General features: G+C 37.5%; 1 protein-coding gene across 6 annotated transcripts in view; it reads left to right on the forward strand.

Annotated features, from left to right (window-relative positions):
* LOC105231694 (box A-binding factor) overlaps positions 1-17,353 on the forward strand; it is a 30,689-nt gene that overhangs the window by 5,850 nt on the left and 7,486 nt on the right. For 4 of the 6 annotated variants that reach the window (XM_049447527.1, XM_049447530.1, XM_049447529.1 and 1 more), the window contains exon 1: positions 7,548-7,940. In XM_049447527.1, the coding sequence (XP_049303484.1) occupies positions 7,929-7,940 (12 nt within the window). In that variant the 5' untranslated portion in view covers positions 7,548-7,928. Of the gene's footprint in view, positions 1-6,751; positions 7,380-7,547; positions 7,941-17,353 lie in introns of those variants that run through there. The other 2 variants (XM_049447528.1, XM_049447533.1) reach the window with 1 other exon arrangement.

Here is a 17,353-nt window from a genome sequence, read left to right on the forward strand (position 1 = left end):
ATACAAACATATATCCACACATTTAATACGAGCGACTGCATAAATTGAAACAAATAAACTATAGCGAAGATGAGCATGTTCACGCAATGGTACCAACTGTCTAGCTTTCGCAGAGGAAGCGTTTATTTGACGATAATTTTAATTGCACATTATGGCGAGTATAAATCATTGTGGGGGGACTACGAATAATAACAATGCGCCGTCAAACGCCAGCTCCACTATTAGTTGCCAACACAATTTACCTTGCAAATACAAAAAAACATGTAGGGAAGGGTTATGTTCAGCTGTAACCGAATATTTTCAAGATTTGCAACATTAAATTCGACCGAATTGCGAATGTATTGGCAACCATAAAGGATTTAAAGTCAGACAGAAAGTTGGACATGGCTATAACTCCAAATTTGGTTGATATATTCTTCGTAAAGTTCGCAAGAATTATGATAGTCATTATACGAGTATATGTCTATAGTATACTCGATTCCAACATTTTCACCACCAAACTATAGTGTATCCATGATTAATTAGATAGTATTAACTATATGGGGTATCAGATTTTATCCACTTTGGCCCAAGGTAACACCAGGAAAATATGTCAGAAAAATGTATGCTCCGGAGATTGACTAACATTTTCGGTCAGACATGAGATATGCATCCACACTTTCGGTATCTGAAGCTTAAAAGTTATGGACTGATTTCGACCATTTAAGAAGGCCATAGATGTCGTTCCTTTTTTTGATTCCCCGTACCCTATTATAATTTTTTTTATCCCAGTTTTTAGTTATATTTTATTGCTTAACGGCATTTTGTTTTGAGGAATATGGACCGCTTTTGTTCATTTGCCATACCATACGTGCCAGGAACACGTGCACCCAGTTTCATCCGAATGAAATATCTAAACAGAAGTTATCGCCTGCGCGGCAAAACGGCCGAACAGACAGTCACTCGGAATTCAATACCTCTTTCGTCTTTCTGATCACTTTGGTGTTATAACTCACTATCTAGTCAAGAAGTGCATACTCTCATAAGCAACAGCGTCAAGCTTTTTTCGTAATATACTAGTTCGGTTGTCCGGTTACAGAGGAATGACTGTAATCTGCAAAGCCGATAACCTTGCTGAAGAGGACACCCTTACCTCAATTTCATCCGTCGTGGTCTTGCACTTTAGCACAGGACTATGGACATTGCTGAAGCTTAGGACTTGGAATGATTAGACTTATTCAACTGCGACATCCTTCTGACTCAGTGTGAATTGCAAAAGGTTTTCTCAACTACTTGCACCCTTACCCCAATTTCATCCGATTGGAAGCGAGTACGGACACGTTGTTCTCTTACGCTCTAACCCTGGACTATGGACATCGCGTGAGCTTAGGACTTAGAACGAACAGACTTGTGCAACTATTACATCCTTCACGCTCCTTGGGAATCATAAGAGGTTCTCTGAACTACTTGCACCCTTACCCCAATTTCATCCGATTGGAAGCGTGTCCGTACTCCGTTATTTTTTTGCGCTCTAGCGATGGATTATGTACATCGCGTAAGTTTAGGACTTAAGATGACTAGACTCGTGCAACTGCGACAAGCTTCTGGCTCAGTGTGAAAAGTTCCTCTGAACTACTTGCTCTTAGGAAAGTCAATCTCGCTTCAATTATAAATGTACTGGACGTTCATATAGTAGTTCCAGTAGGCTCAGCGGAAAGTGTCTACGGAGACTTTTTCTCAAAGCTATATGGAGGAAGACGTGTTGGAATCATCTAGACACTTTTCCACTACTGCCCACTTTTTGTCACATTAAAATTGAAAGATTTCGGCAGACACAGCTTCGGCAAACCTAGTAAATGGCTGAAATTGATATTAACCGCCTTTATAATTTCGTGGTCTACTCAAATTGCTCTATAAGTATCTGATGATCCAATTTTTACCATGTGGGGTTCTTGGATATCACAAAGGACTAACGCTTATAGCTGTCCAAGTGAGATCTGTCGCTATCTTTCCAGCGAGAATCAACTCCACAATCTAAACTAAACTAACGTTAAATCCATCTCGCTTAGTTTAAGGTTTGGCCAAAATTCATTAGTTGAACAAACCTTATATACTTTGCGGCAACATGTTGCATGACTGCAACAAGAATAACAGCAAAGGCAGCGGCAACAGCTAGTGGCAACTGCAACTGCATTACCAAATTAAATTTTATTACTGAGATTGCGGAAATGACAAAACGAATGACTCGCTGCATTTTGAATGGGAGAAGTAAAAGCACTCAGTGGAAAATAAATACTCATATACAAAATCTTAAGCGCATACTCACCTACGTACATACACACGTACATATGTCCATAGCTACTTACGTGCCAGGCGAGCGTGCGCTGGTAAATTATCGCTGTCTAAGCGCATTTATTTTGATGGCGGCATATAGCCATATACATATACAAACATATTTGCAGCAGCTCAAAGGCTTAGCTGCGGCCTTTACTTTAGTTAGTTGCTTTGCTAGAGCTCCATTTGGATTTAGCGCTATGCATCAAAGCGCAACAATCGAAATTCGCTATTAGACAATCGCTTTGTTATAGTCATGCCGTGAGCCGCTTATAGCCATGGCGGCCACCAATATATCTAAGCACATTTGTGGCATTTGAGATATGCGCTGAAAGAGCGCGTGGAGCCTCATCAATTAAATATACAAAAGAAAAATTTCCTAAAAAATATTACTAACATCAATAAGAATTCATTGCTCGCTCCTTGAGCAATACAGAGGTATGTATGTGCGCTCATCCTTTGCCACCTGTGTGTACGTACATACAGATTTTAGGTTTTTGCATGCCTCAGCAGCTCAGGCCTTTAGAATAGCCCATCATCAGTCATATGTGTCCGTTGCAATGGCAACGCTCATCAATTATAACGAAACGCCATGGCCTTGTTGACTTTGCCTTCTCAAAATTACCGGTAAATATATGTAAAGACTACCATCCCTTTGCTTGCTTTGTTTCACAGACTTTGGACTTTGCGCGTCTGATTGCGATTCTGACATTTTACAAATGGCGTAACATGACTTCAACATTACTACTCCCAATACTGTAAATGACTTAAATCGCTTACATCAAGTTAAAATACGAAGATGGACCTCGGTTTTGTCTCATGCCAAATAAAAGCGCATAAATTTGGCAACTATTTTATAAATTCAATGATTTCAAATTTGATTGATATGTGCAGTTGAATTAAATAGACATCAGTTTTGGTATTGCATATTGTCTATGAAGTTTGGAAGTCTTTCCGATTTTTCATCAGATATATTATATTATTACTTAGAAAACCTGCTTATAGCTTTGTCCTTCTTCCTCCCTATAAGGTGATACTAAGTCCACAATTCTTGGTCGTATTTGGTCTTAAGGCATATCACCATTAAGTTGTTATTTCAAACAGACAGTTATAGAGTGAACTTATTCCAAATGGGTCCATATGCGAATCGCAACAAAATTAATTCATTTCTGATGTGGATGGTTAGTGGTGGTGGAAAGTGGCACAATTACCACAATGTCTAGCAAAAAAGATGGTGGAAACACGATGAATCAATCCCTTATTAACAGTCAATAAAATTGTACTATGTCTTTCTTGGGATTGGAGATGCACCCTTACGGCCACAATCTTAATTCGGATCATCCGAAGAAAGAAATCACCATTAAGTGGCCAGCTTTGTCTAATAGGAGAGGAATTGTGTATCATCAGGACAACACGAGGTTAAATATATCGATAGTCTCTCGCCAGAATCTCCGGTCAAATCAATTGTTGTTGAATGATTTTGCTGATGATAAAATCACCTTAAGAGTAGCTTGTGAAAATTGGCTCTCCCAGTTTCCATGATTGTGTCGTTGTGAAATTTCGTCAGAATAGCAAAAGTTTTCGAACGAAACAGTGTATATTTTACCATAACGGTTCGTTATAGTTTTTCTTTTCTTTTTATTCGCACTACAACCGTGAGCTAGTCTGAATAGAGAGCACAAAACTTTCCTTCTCTCTGCAATGTCCTTTTAGCCAATAGTTCGAGTTCCGGGGAATTCTTCGCTCTCAGCAAGATTTACCTCTCAATGATTGTAGCAGTTCTAAATGGACACTTTTCGATTAGGACTCATGCAGCAAGGTGGAATATCAGCGATTTGGAAGGAGAGGAATGTCCATTTTTTGTTAGATCAAGGCAAAAACACTTCGGATTTCACTTTTTTAGACATCCAGGTGAAATAGAAATAAAATACCTAACCATATTTGCAATGGGCTGTGGGCGTTTTTGCCGTTAGTTGATTTTCAACTTCAGAAGGTTTTTATTTTTGGTGTCAATGCACTTGGTCTTTTTATTGGATGCATGGGCGCCTTGTTTTGTCCACATTTGAATGAACGTTTCGCCTCTGGGGCAACGTCTTCCATACATGCCAGAACATGAATGTGATTGTACTTGTAGAACTCATACTGTTTGTGGTTCCATATTCTTCGGTTCGGTGCACATTTCTATTCATCGTCGTATATAAAGACGGGAATGATAAGGTAGTCTTATAGCGTAATATTTTGGTCGGCAAGAGCAGAATTTGCTTTTCATTTGCCTAACAATCCCAAAGAACTGCGTGTTGGCAAGTATTATTTGGCTTGAGGCTTAAATTTTTGGTGGCATTGGAGGATGGAGTCATGTGTAGAAGTTCACGCAAGTGAGGAAAGTTCTCTGATTGCCATTCACCTGGGAGTGGCCAGAAACGATACTTTTACATATGACTCAAGCAGCTCACGACTTCCGGTCTTTGACCAAGTATCTTCTGGGTAGCCTAAGAACATCCGTTTGAAGGCGAGCTAAAGTGAGAAGGCGAAACACGCCCCTGCATAGGGTTGTGCGCTGGGTTTGGGACCCGCCACGTAAAAAACACCCCCAATGAAAAACCACCAACAGCCTGCTGTTGTTGAGTCGGCTATAATCGCGTAAGCGGTGTCTACGCCAGTAAAGAAGAAGAAGATTAGATTCTAAGTTAGATAAAGTTCTGTACTTTTTCGAATTTCTGGCTAACAACAATCAATCTTTGGCTTGCGCTTGTTTACTACAAAACCTTCTTCTTTCTTAAGCTCTATTGTTAACGCCAATGATACCTATGACATCTTCATACCCTAGTAGTATTGTCATTGGAGCGCAGATAGTGCAACCGCGGTTAAAATTAGCGTCGCCTATCACTTTGTTCAGCATTATAATGAAAAAGATGCAGGTGTGGAGGAAATCAATCTTTCTGAACTTCGTCTGGTATCGAACGGCTCAAAGATGTCCTTCCGGATTTTCACCTAGCTGATATTTTTGCTCAATGTTATTCTGCATAACCAGGTCATTTCAACTACGCTAAATTAAGGATTCAATTTAATGCAAAAACTACAACAATTAAACCTAATTGAGCTCCCATGTACCGTGAAGGTCCTCTTTAATCCACAATGGTTGAGTGACGGCGCAGTGCGCCAACTAGGTGCAGATCACACGGCCGTAGAGGCTAAGTGTGCGTTGGCGGCATGGAGCCATGTAACTCGTGTTCCCTCCCTGTGTGTCTTAAAGCCTGAGCAAGTCTTAAAATGGTTCCATCCATTGCATGTATTACACTTAAGCGAGGTGGACTTTGGATGGAGCCTTTTGGCGCAGACCCAGCAGAAGTATTCTTCCGGACCCGGGTTGGACTCAATGCCAGCCCGAGTCAGGAGGGTACGGAGCAATCCTGCTACAAGGTGTTGCTCCAGTGATGACAGACTTGTATTAAGATTTATATAAACGCGGTTAGATCTTTGAAATAACAACCACTGCTAAAATCTGTGTTAATTTCGGTAACGTAGAACCGATTGTTATGTTATGCAGCTTCGTTCTGGATACTGTAGCATGTTAAACTCCTACTTTTCCAGAATAGTTCCTGCTCGACACTAACCACATTTTTTCATGCCCTGCTCGCCCTACTCATCTAACACCCTTCTTTCTTTGGTTCGACCCCGTCGAAATAGCACGTTTCCTGGGCCTACCATGGGATGACGTCGATTACAACTCATCTAATCCTTATCATTCGATCGGGGAATAGGTGCCCATTACAATAACAACAAAAACCTATGTCAAACGAATGAAATAATGAAGATATCTCCTCAAAAGAAAGACTTACATATACATACAAGCACTTCAGCAAAAGCTTCTTGGTGAGAAAATGACGAGTGCAAAATTTCACATCGTTGCCTCAAAAACTGAGAGACTAGTTCTTATATACAAATGTATGCATTTCAGGGCAAAAACGACTTAGGTCGTCAAGTAGATTATTTATATACATATGTACCTATATACTTGAAGGGGTCTCTGACGCTTCCTTTTGGGTGTTACAGGGTATAAAAAGACTATTTCAAAGGTGAATGCTGCATTGTATTTAGAAATATATTTTTTACGGTTATTACAACAAAATTCAGCTGTCACTCAGATAAAAATATAATTTGCATAAATACTGACTGCGAAGCTTACTATTAAATTTGAGATAACAAAATTTGTTGAAATTTTTTGCGACACTTAATTTATTAAATAAAATGTTATAGGCGCGTGAAAATGTTTAAATGCCACCAAAAAAAAAAACACAAAATAAGTTAAATTATTTCAAAATGATTTTGTACTTTTCTAAACTATTATCGCATACATGCAAACATACACTTGTACATATGTATGTATGTAAATGTTGAAAAATACATAGCTGCTCATTATTGTTCTATTTTATTACAGGTAAACATGCTTTCAACTACACATGCGACATGCATGTGGCTATGAGGCATTTGGACTCGAACAGGTCGAAAAGTTTCTGGTACCGAAGGAATAATGAGGTTTACAAAAACAATGCATGCGCTTGTGAAAAAACGAATACATACTGTACATACTGACGTGTGAATAAACAAAAACAATTGACGTATGAGTAAAAACCAACAAACTGAACGCGCATGCGCAATGCGCAGAACACGCATACTACCGCGCATTTGCGCTTACGCTTGCACACCCGCGCACACAGACGCAACACACGAACGCTTATCGCTGATGCGACAACAAAGTTAACCAACAACCAACGACGATATCAGCGACAGTGGCGGCGGCGGCAGCGGCGGCGACGTCTATCAAGCGATAAGATAAGGAACTCACACATACACGCCAACTCACCTGGAGTGGTCTTTGTCGCAAATAAATCATAATTCACACATGCACAACGCTCCAGCACAAACACTCGTGCAGCCGACACACACAAACAAACAAACAAACGTAAATAAATGTGTGGTTCAAGCGAGAAATATGCGGCTTCCCGCTACTCGACCGCAATATGTGTAGCAGTGTGCCTTTGCAACGTGTCCGGCGGTTCTAAGAGGTAAATAACTACATATATTCAGACAAATATCGAAATTGCGCCAGTATTTGTATGAATATGCATGTGTATACGTATATATGTATGTATGTATGTATGAATATGTTTGCAACTGTGCATGTATTGGTAAGGCTGTGTCATAGAGGAGGTTTAGTAGGTTTGGGTACCGCTCGAGAAAATTAATTGGAACGAAAAGGTGTTAAACGCGCACTGCGTCGGGTTGTCATTAACATAGATGTGTCCGCCCGAGGAAGTGTGTTCCAACAACCAAACTACACTTTACCGTAATTTACGCGTAACAAGTTGCCGGGTTCGCTTTGTAGCTCATCTAATGCCAGCTCAATAGTTGACATAATAATAATAAGTGGTGGAAAAAAGTCGGTGCCAGTGCAAAATTGTGCTAAATAATAGCAACACATTCTACAATTGAGACAGTGTCAAAGTTTTATTCAAAAAACGCTTTTTTCAAATTTTCATTTGTAAAAGTGGTTTTTATCTAACCAATTAGTGTTTGGTGTGTTATGAAAACAAGTGAAAAGCTGAGCCATCGAAATGCAACTCAAGGTATGTATGAGCATGGAGGCATGGAGGCATATCAGCACAGAATATTTTACACTTATTTATATACCGACACCTTTATCGCCACTATCTTTGGTGGAACGCCACCTTTTTTATCTGGCCAAAATGTGATTTAGGCGGGAAAAATTATCTAAATGTGAACCTGATAGCAGTGCAAGAAAATCAAATTAAAAGAGTTCTCAAACAAAAATGTGCCGTTTTTGTTTATTAGATAAAATAGTTTTGAATGAAACATTTTATTGAATGTAAGAAGGAAAAGTTAAAGTCGGAAAAATGATTTGCATATTTTCAATATTTTTAACTTCTTTTGCATACCTTTTCCATGCTGGCTATGTAAGATTGCATATAATCGATAATTTTTGCAAGAAAGGTGTTTTTGTATAAAGATTACAAGAGCAATTGTTCGCATTGCGACGGGGTTTTAGCTGTTGGCAACAACAACAACAAAATTACTTTCACTTTGGCTATAAATTTTTCATATAAATAGCTATAATGCTTGTTTTTCAAACAACATTTTGATTTTAATCGTTCATTTTGTATGGCAGCTATATGCTGTAGTGATGCGAGCAAAACTATTTGTACCGATATTGTGGAGTTATCTTGTAAAAATCATCTATACGAAATTTTGTCGAGATATCTCATCAAATAAAAGAGTTTTTCTTACAACAACTTGATTTTGATTATTCAGTTTATATGGCAGCTATATGCTGAAGTGATGTGAGCAAAACTATTTGTGCCGATATTGTGGAGTTATCTTGTAAAAATCATCTATACGAAATTTTGTCGAGATATCTCATCAAATAAAAGAGTTTTCAATACAAATACTTGATTTTGATTATTCAGTTTATAAGACAGCTATGTGCTAGGGGAACCGAACAGCACAATTCATGTCCAGATTTTAGAGTTATTTTGTAGAACAAATCTGTGCCAAATTATGTAAAAATAGCTCGTCAAATAAAGCAATTTTCCATACAAGGACGTTAGGTTGATCGATTAGTTTGTAAGGCAGCTTCATATGTATATGCTATGGTAGTCCGATTTCAGCGACTTCAACAAATAAGCAGCTTTTTTAGGAGAAAAAACGTGGATAAAATTTCAGATCGATATCTCTAAAACTGAGGCACAACTGCGTGTATATACAGTCCCACAGTCGCGCAAAGGTTAAAGGGCTGTGCATTGTTTTAGTGTTTCTGATATTTATTTATCGAAGCACATTAATTTAAAATTGTTCTTTTGACACCTGTTGACTAACGTGTTTAAAGTTCTAAATATGCAGTTTAAAATCCTTCAATCTTCATTTACTTGACACTTACAAGCGAGCGTTTCGTGCTTTGACGATAGCGATCGCTCGATAATAGTTTGAAAGTTCAGCTTCTTGGTGGCAATTTTCTCTTGAAAAACCAAGTTTCTTTCATTCATTGACTGAAATATTTAAAATCATATCAAAACGCACGCAAATTTGCTTAAATATTTCAAAATTTCATCAATATCTCGCACAATTTCGGTCGAAAGGTTGAGGTTTTAATTTCTTCCAAAGCGTTTAACAAGCCGTGTCAATTCTGGCATACCTTTATCTATTAGAAAGACCATTAAGTGCTTTGAATATTTTGGATTTCAGAATTTCCATATGTTGTGTGCTGCTTCTGAAAATAGTGAAACATTTTTGAACGACACCAAAGGAATGATTGCTCGAGGATATCATTCAGCTGAGCTGACTTCAAACAAATTCAGTTTGTGGGCACCACATTCGAAAGGACTGAATAATACATATGTGCTTCTATTTACGTTGGATGTGATTTTGCGCTCCATCATATTTACTGTACATATTATGTACTACCATTATCGTGACCCTGTCCACGGCTATCTTGCATCGGTTTGCAAATTAAAGCAGCAATCGCTCTGCCGTTGTTTTCATAACAATCAACAGCAGCGATAAAACGCTTCTTTATCGGTAGTCACAACGTTTAAAGACATGTTCCAATTAATCATCTATCAAAAGCATGCTAATTTTGAACTATGCACTTTATTTATTTGGAAAATACGGATCGATCGGACACCTCCGCGCCCGGGGGGAATCATATTGTCTGCAATTTCAAACAAATGACATTCAATGTAAGGTAAAAAGTCATCGTCTGGACAAGCACTAGCCGCTGCAAGTCAACTATCGGTTAAATCACTGGTTAGGTACCCAATAGCGTTAGCAAAGATTTAGATGAAAGTTTTTTTAGTTTCATTTATTGAGTTTTTTAAGACACCATTTAAAATTTTAATCAAAACCGTCCATCTCTTAAAAAAAACTTTCAACGTAAAAAGTAATTGTCCGAATAAGGACCAACTGCTGCAGCCATCTATCGGTTAAAATATCAGTTAAGTCTCCAAAAGCGTTACCAGAGATTTCTGTTCAAGTTTTTTTTTAAGTTTTCCTTTCTTACCAAATTCCTTATGATGTGCACCGTATATACATAAGTATGTCTCAGTTTCCGCGATAATTCCTTCAATGCATTGGAGTTTCAATGGCCGTGAGTTGCTGGGACAGTATTGAAACTGGACTGCCAAAACTTATGGATTCAAATGCAAAGTTAATTTTTATTTTTCGTTAGAATATTTTTTTATAAATTTATAACCGAAAGTGAGGAGAAGGGGTATCATTATAACTAACTGGTTTAAAACTGTTTATATATATATTGGTTGATTGAGTTGTTTTTGTTGTTTTGTTTCGACTAAAAATTCAGCTTCGTTTTAAAAAAATGCAGAGGCAATTACTTTCATAATTAAACTAATCAAATGACTCAGTAATTAAAAGTAATTTCATTATAGAAAATTCTCATGCTATAAGGTTGTAAATTGCCAGTGAAATATAATAAGTAGAATTCAATTGTTTTGTCTGTGGCAATACCCTAAATATTCAAAATGTGTGTGTATATTTCAAAATTAGTGAATGGATTGAGAACATACTGCACTCACAGCAATTGAATGCAATTTTTATAACCCAAAACGGTTTTAACTCTAGGCTTTAGACTATATTTTTCCTTTGGTGCACATCTAAACTCTACACATACTTATGTATGTATGTATAGCAAGTATACTATATATTCAAGTAATATAATACAACCGAGTTGAGTGCCTACTTAAGGCATAACAGCCGCGCTAATGTCGCGGGCGCCACTGTCATTGGCTTATCAAAATTATATCCTTAATAACTTCATAGCAGACGGGCATAAACAACACACGCATACTGACATATAAACACACATACTGTCATATCCTTTGGTCTCCCTGCGTATCCTTTCGCAACACCGCCTGATAGATATACATATAACTAGGTGTATGGTTGGCTGTCTTCGCGCGTGTCTAATGTATTTATCTATACAACATATCAGTAGATGAGCATCCAAGTCCTGGCCAACTGTTAAATTTACTCGATTACGATTGGCCGTGTGTGCGGCTGATGCACTTCCTGCCAAAAAATGTCACACACACGTCGCTAGCCGAGCGCATTCATTCATTGAATAACTCACTCAAACACACATGCACGCATACATATGTATACGAAAATGCAGGATACACTCTTGATCCTTAATGCACACATCTCACCAGCCGTGTTGTGTGTTAGCTTGTCCTATCAGCCTATGATACGATCGATTGTTAGGCATTTCACCACGTTGAGGTGATACCGTTGACATAATATTCCCATTACGCAATTTCTAGTGCTGTACTGAGTATTTATCTATATCCTTAAACAAAGTACGGTGCCATTAGCTCCTCTTGAATGCTTTGCTTGACCTCTTTGCGGCGCTCGATTTATGAATGAATTGCGTCGGCGCTCAGTGCAAACAACTATTTACCTGCAATTGAGCGGTAAAATAATGAAATAAAATTTGTTAGACAATATTGTATTGTTTTTATTGGATATTTTATTAGTTTGATTTTTGGTACATTTCACGTGGACCGTTCCAGTCGCACTGAGCGGCTGTTTTTTAGGTATGTGCATACGCACACACACACACACACATTTTGTGTTGGTGCATTTCTAGAGCACATAAGGAAAGGAATTTTGACGCCAGCGGCACAAATTTAATTGCTCATAAAGATAATGGATCTTTCCAGTTTTAATGGGCAGCGGCTATAATGCTGTGAAACTGAGCAACCGAAGGGAAAAGTGTCACACGATGTGAATGTTTTTTTCTTACTACTTTTTTGTGTCATTTGTTATCCGATTCAGTGAGTTTCATGTGTTGGCGCCTGCCCATTGATGACTAATGCGGAGCAATACAGGAAATTGCTATTTTTTTTTAGTTTAATAGAGACGACATATTCATGCAACAAATATATACTTATGGCATGTGTTATACTATAAATAAATATTATAGTTCATCTTACCTGATATATCGTCACCTAAAATACAAAATAGCGTTTACTGAAGCGGGTTCGTAAAAAGTATAGCAACCAAAATGCTTCAATCTTAGTCTAGCGAAAGCTAGACAGTGGAAAAGAAATTATCTAGATGTTTTCACCTCATCCTCTTTGACAAGTTCCCATCTTTTGCCTCACCGTCAATGGGACAGTGTCTAGTTAGGATGACTATCATTGCGGCGTTTGGAATCATGCCTGTGAACTAGCGACTTTTTATTCATTCGGGTATGTGAGCCTTGCTAGGAACCAGCAGTTCAGGGAACCATTTATTTATTCGGGTATGTGAACTTTGCCTAAGAACTATCAGTTCAAGGAACCTTTTACTCATTCGGGTATCAGAACCTTGCTCAGAGCTAGCAGTTCAGTAGACCAATCTGGACGAGAAGGCTTTCGCAACACCACAAGTGCTGGTAGTTAACCAACGCTTTCTCAACTCGCGCCAAGCTTATAGATCCAGCGCCGGAATGCACAAAGACATGGAAACCTATGATAGAAATTGCTTTTGGGTACATTTTCTTGCAAACACAAGGGTTTTATAGCAACTCTGCTGTTGAAGTAACGGGTGATTTTTTTGAGGTTAGGATTTTCATGCATTAGTATTTGACAGATCACGTGGGATTTCAGACATGGTGTCAAAGAGAAAGATGCTCAGTATGCTTTGACATTTCATCATGAATAGACTTACTAACGAGCAACGCTTGCAAATCATTGAATTTTATTACCAAAATCAGTTGGCAGAAAATCCGCTTTTTTATCGACAAATTTTGTTCAGCGATGAGGCTCATTTCTGGTTGAATGGCTACGTAAATAAGCAAAATTGCCGCATTTGGGGTGAAGAGCAACCAGAAGCCGTTCAAGAACTGCCCATGCATCCCGAAAAATGCACTGTTTGGTGTGGTTTGTACGCTGGTGGAATCATTGGACCGTATTTTTTCAAAGATGCTGTTGGACGCAACGTTACGGTGAATGGCGATCGCTATCGTTCGATGCTAACAAACTTTTTGTTGCCAAAAATGGAAGAACTGAACTTGGTTGACATGTGGTTTCAACAAGATGGCGCTACATGCCACACAGCTCGCGATTCTATGGCCATTTTGAGGGAAAACTTCGGACAACAATTCATCTCAAGAAATGGACCCGTAAGTTGGCCACCAAGATCATGCGATTTAACGCCTTTAGACTATTTTTTGTGGGGCTACGTCAAGTCTAAAGTCTACAGAAATAAGCCAGCAACTATTCCAGCTTTGGAAGACAACATTTCCGAAGAAATTCGGGCTATTCCGGCCGAAATGCTCGAAAAAGTTGCCCAAAATTGGACTTTCCGAATGGACCACCTAAGACGCAGCCGCGGTCAACATTTAAATGAAATTATCTTCAAAAAGTAAATGTCATGAACCAATCTAACGTTTCAAATAAAGAACCGATGAGATTTTGCAAATTTTATGCGTTTTTTTTTTTAAAAAAGTTATCAAGCTCTTAAAAAATCACCCTTTAGATGCACATCTGCCTAAAAGAAGCCACATTTTGGAGAGTTACATCTGCTGTAACTTTGATGGCTGCATTTTTGGAGGAAATACACTACAGTGGTCTGATATTATGAAAGAAAAGTTGATTGAGAGCTCTCGACTGAAGATATCGCCACCCAACGCTCCGCCTCAAGTACGATCCATCCGTGAAAAAGCTCACAGCACTTGTTCTTCTTCGACTCCGCTCCACCTACATTATGTTTATATACTGACCTACCAAATCAGAAATTGACCTTTGACAGGCTAGAGACGATCAAAATTCTGTGTAAAATAAGAAAAAATGAAAAACGCTGGCATTTTTTTAAATTTTTTTTGATTGACTATAAGTCACTGTAGAGACTAAATCTTCTAGAGATAATTTGTTTTGGTTTCAGCACCGGAGAACCATCCCAGCAGTAAAGGCGCCTTTTATTACCGTCGAAAATCACAAACGAAGTTGAAATTATTATTTTTCGTTAGAATATTTTGTTTTATAATTATATGACCGAAAGTTAAGAGAACGAGTATCATCCCTACTAACTGATTTAAAACTGGTTTTATATTAGGTACAATTAAGAAGAGAGAGTCGTGGAAGAGTCTCATTTCTTTTGATGAAGTTGTTTTAGTTTCGACTTAAAATTCAGCTTCGTTCGAAAAATTATTTAATTATAAAAAACAATAACTAAATTTCATGAAAACACAATGAGGACAATTAATTAAAATTAAATTAAATTAAATTAAATTAAATTAAATTAAATTAAATAAAATAAAATAAAATAAAATAAAATAAAATAAAATAAAATAAAATAAAATAAAATAAAATAAAATAAAATAAAATAAAATAAAATGAAATAAAATAAAATAAGATTCAATTAAATAAAATTAAATTTTTATACATTAATTGAATATAAAAAAGTTTTCTCCTGCACACCTGTAAGCATAAACATACTATACGTGTGTGTATTTGATTTCGTCAACAGCGTTTAACCGCAGCGCCCAAAGTTTTATTGCTGCCTAAATACTTTGAGCAACTTTTATGAAGCAATAATTCATTGGAGTAATACTCGTAAAAAAGTTTCTACGCATATAAGTATGTGTTAACGAATATTTATCTATGTAGGTATATAAAATTAAAAGTTTATTTCACACGTTCAAATGTCAAATCAACCAACCAGCCAGCCACTATCAGCGCCCAATCAAAATTGTTAACAACAACGGTTACTGTTGTTATTATGCAGATAAGTTGGCGTTCGCGATGGCTCGTTGTGCGGCAATCGCTAAGTCAGGTTGTTGTGTCGTTGTTGTTGCTAATGCTGGTTGATGTGATGGCAACAACGGCCACTACTGATGATCATGATGATGTTGTTAATTATTTAACTGTTGTGCGAGGAGTGAAGTGTCGTTTCTGACTGAATGATAACTATTTGACCAACTTGAGTGCGCGCCAAATGCTTATTTGTACAACTCTCAATATAAGTATATAATAATATGCTATGCATACATGCACATACTCATACATATTCATATTTGTACTAACGCATATCGTGTGATAATATGATTTGATAAAAAGGCAGCTTACACATATTAATACATATGCATGTATGTACATGTACATGTGTGCGTTGATATGCTTCGAGCGTTTTGTGTGATAGCTGATTTGTGCGTCTTTTTTCTTTAATATCTTATCAATATTTAAATAATGAAATCGATATATGCCAAGCTGCAAAATAAACGCTTGCTACTTAAGTTTATTTCCAGTCATAGATATCGGCTATATGTATGTGTGCATGTAAATATAAATATAAACATATTCGTATTTGAGTAACTGTTTTCTAACAACAGGTGTAAACGTTATTACAGCACGCGACTAAAATTTTGTAAAAACCAGCAGAATACCCCCTACAGGTGTTGTTATTATACCATAAAAAGGTATAAAAGAGTCCATAACTGGATCTTGATGGATCAGTTTGGATGGTAGCTTATACTCGTATATTATAGTGGTACGTTTAGAGTAATATGTTCGGAGTTTAGAGCATTGCCTCGAGAATATGCGTTATTGGACTAGGAATTACCGAAACCTCCATTATAGGTAGTATACAGGGTTTGTCCGGAAAGTAATAGGACAGATTGCGCACCGACTGTATTCGGTAAAGAGCGTTCCTAGCAAACGAACAAGTGGCTGGTCAGTTGTCTCCGAGCACCTGGAGAGTTAGGACAAACATTGCCAATTTTGGCGGTTTTCAAGCATAAGTCGGCCAATATTGCTGCAGGTTCACTTTCGATTTTCGTACGAAGTTCACCAATCGTCGCTGGTTTGTTGACATAGCTCATAGACATGACGTAGCTCCACCGCAAATCGTCTAACGGCGTCAAATCGCACGACCGAGGCAGGCAATTGACTGGGCCATTTTGTGAGATAACACGTTCACCATACTTGGTTGTCAATAAATCGATTGTGACATTTGCCGTGTGGCTTGTGGCGCCGTCCTGTTGGAACCACATAATGTTCAAGTCCATATCATTCAATTCGTGTCAAAAATATTCGGTTATCATTGAGCGGTAGCGATTCCCATTCTCAGTAACGTACCAGTCTTGATCATTACGGAAGAAGTATGGCTCAATGGCGCCGCTGGCTCATAAACCGCACCAAACCGTATTTTTTTCAGGATGCAATGGTGACTCATGAAGTATGTGTGGATTGCTGCCTGATCAATAACGCATATTTTGCTTATTGATGAAGCCATTCAGCCAGAAATGAACTTCATCGATAAAAATACGGATCATTTTCAATTTGTTGGTCAGCCCAATTCACGCACATTCGAAGAGAAATGTCGAACACTGAAGAGAAATGTCAAAAGAGCGGGGAAAAACATAGCGTCTTTTGCTGTCTATATTATTTTTTCTTGTTTTTGATTTCAAAAATTATCCGCGCTGTGTTCTCGGTAAGCGACTAAATATCAGTTAAAATTGTCTCTTCTCATGATAAAAGGGATTATTAAGTAACTACTTGTCTACAATCAGCATATCAGTACTTAAAATTGTAGATGATAGCAACGACCTTGACTTGATTGCGATAAAGTGGAGTGTAAGCTTTGACATATGAATGTATGTATCTTTAAAATTTTGTATATTTAAAATTTTATAAACAAACACATCGTTATGCTCATATTGATATTAAAGCGCTTTGAGCCTGCATATCGCGCATAATATATCTCAGTCCCAAGTGTTAGAAATATGTATGATAAATAAAATAAAAATAAAATGTGTGGAAATTTTTTTACATGGTTTTACTTCTGCTTTACTTTTAGGTTATTGTTAAAAATTTTTTCTGTTTATAATTTCATGACAAATTAGGGTGTTGTCGCTGTTTGGTAAATACGTTCAATCATTTTCGAACTTTGGTGCACGTTTAATTGCCAAATAGGTACATTTACTGTTAAATATATATGTACATATGTATGTATGTATATTTGCTTATGC

The sequence above is a fragment of the Bactrocera dorsalis genome, chromosome 2, assembly GCF_023373825.1.
Source record: "Bactrocera dorsalis isolate Fly_Bdor chromosome 2, ASM2337382v1, whole genome shotgun sequence".
Taxonomy (NCBI): Eukaryota; Metazoa; Arthropoda; class Insecta; order Diptera; family Tephritidae; genus Bactrocera; species Bactrocera dorsalis.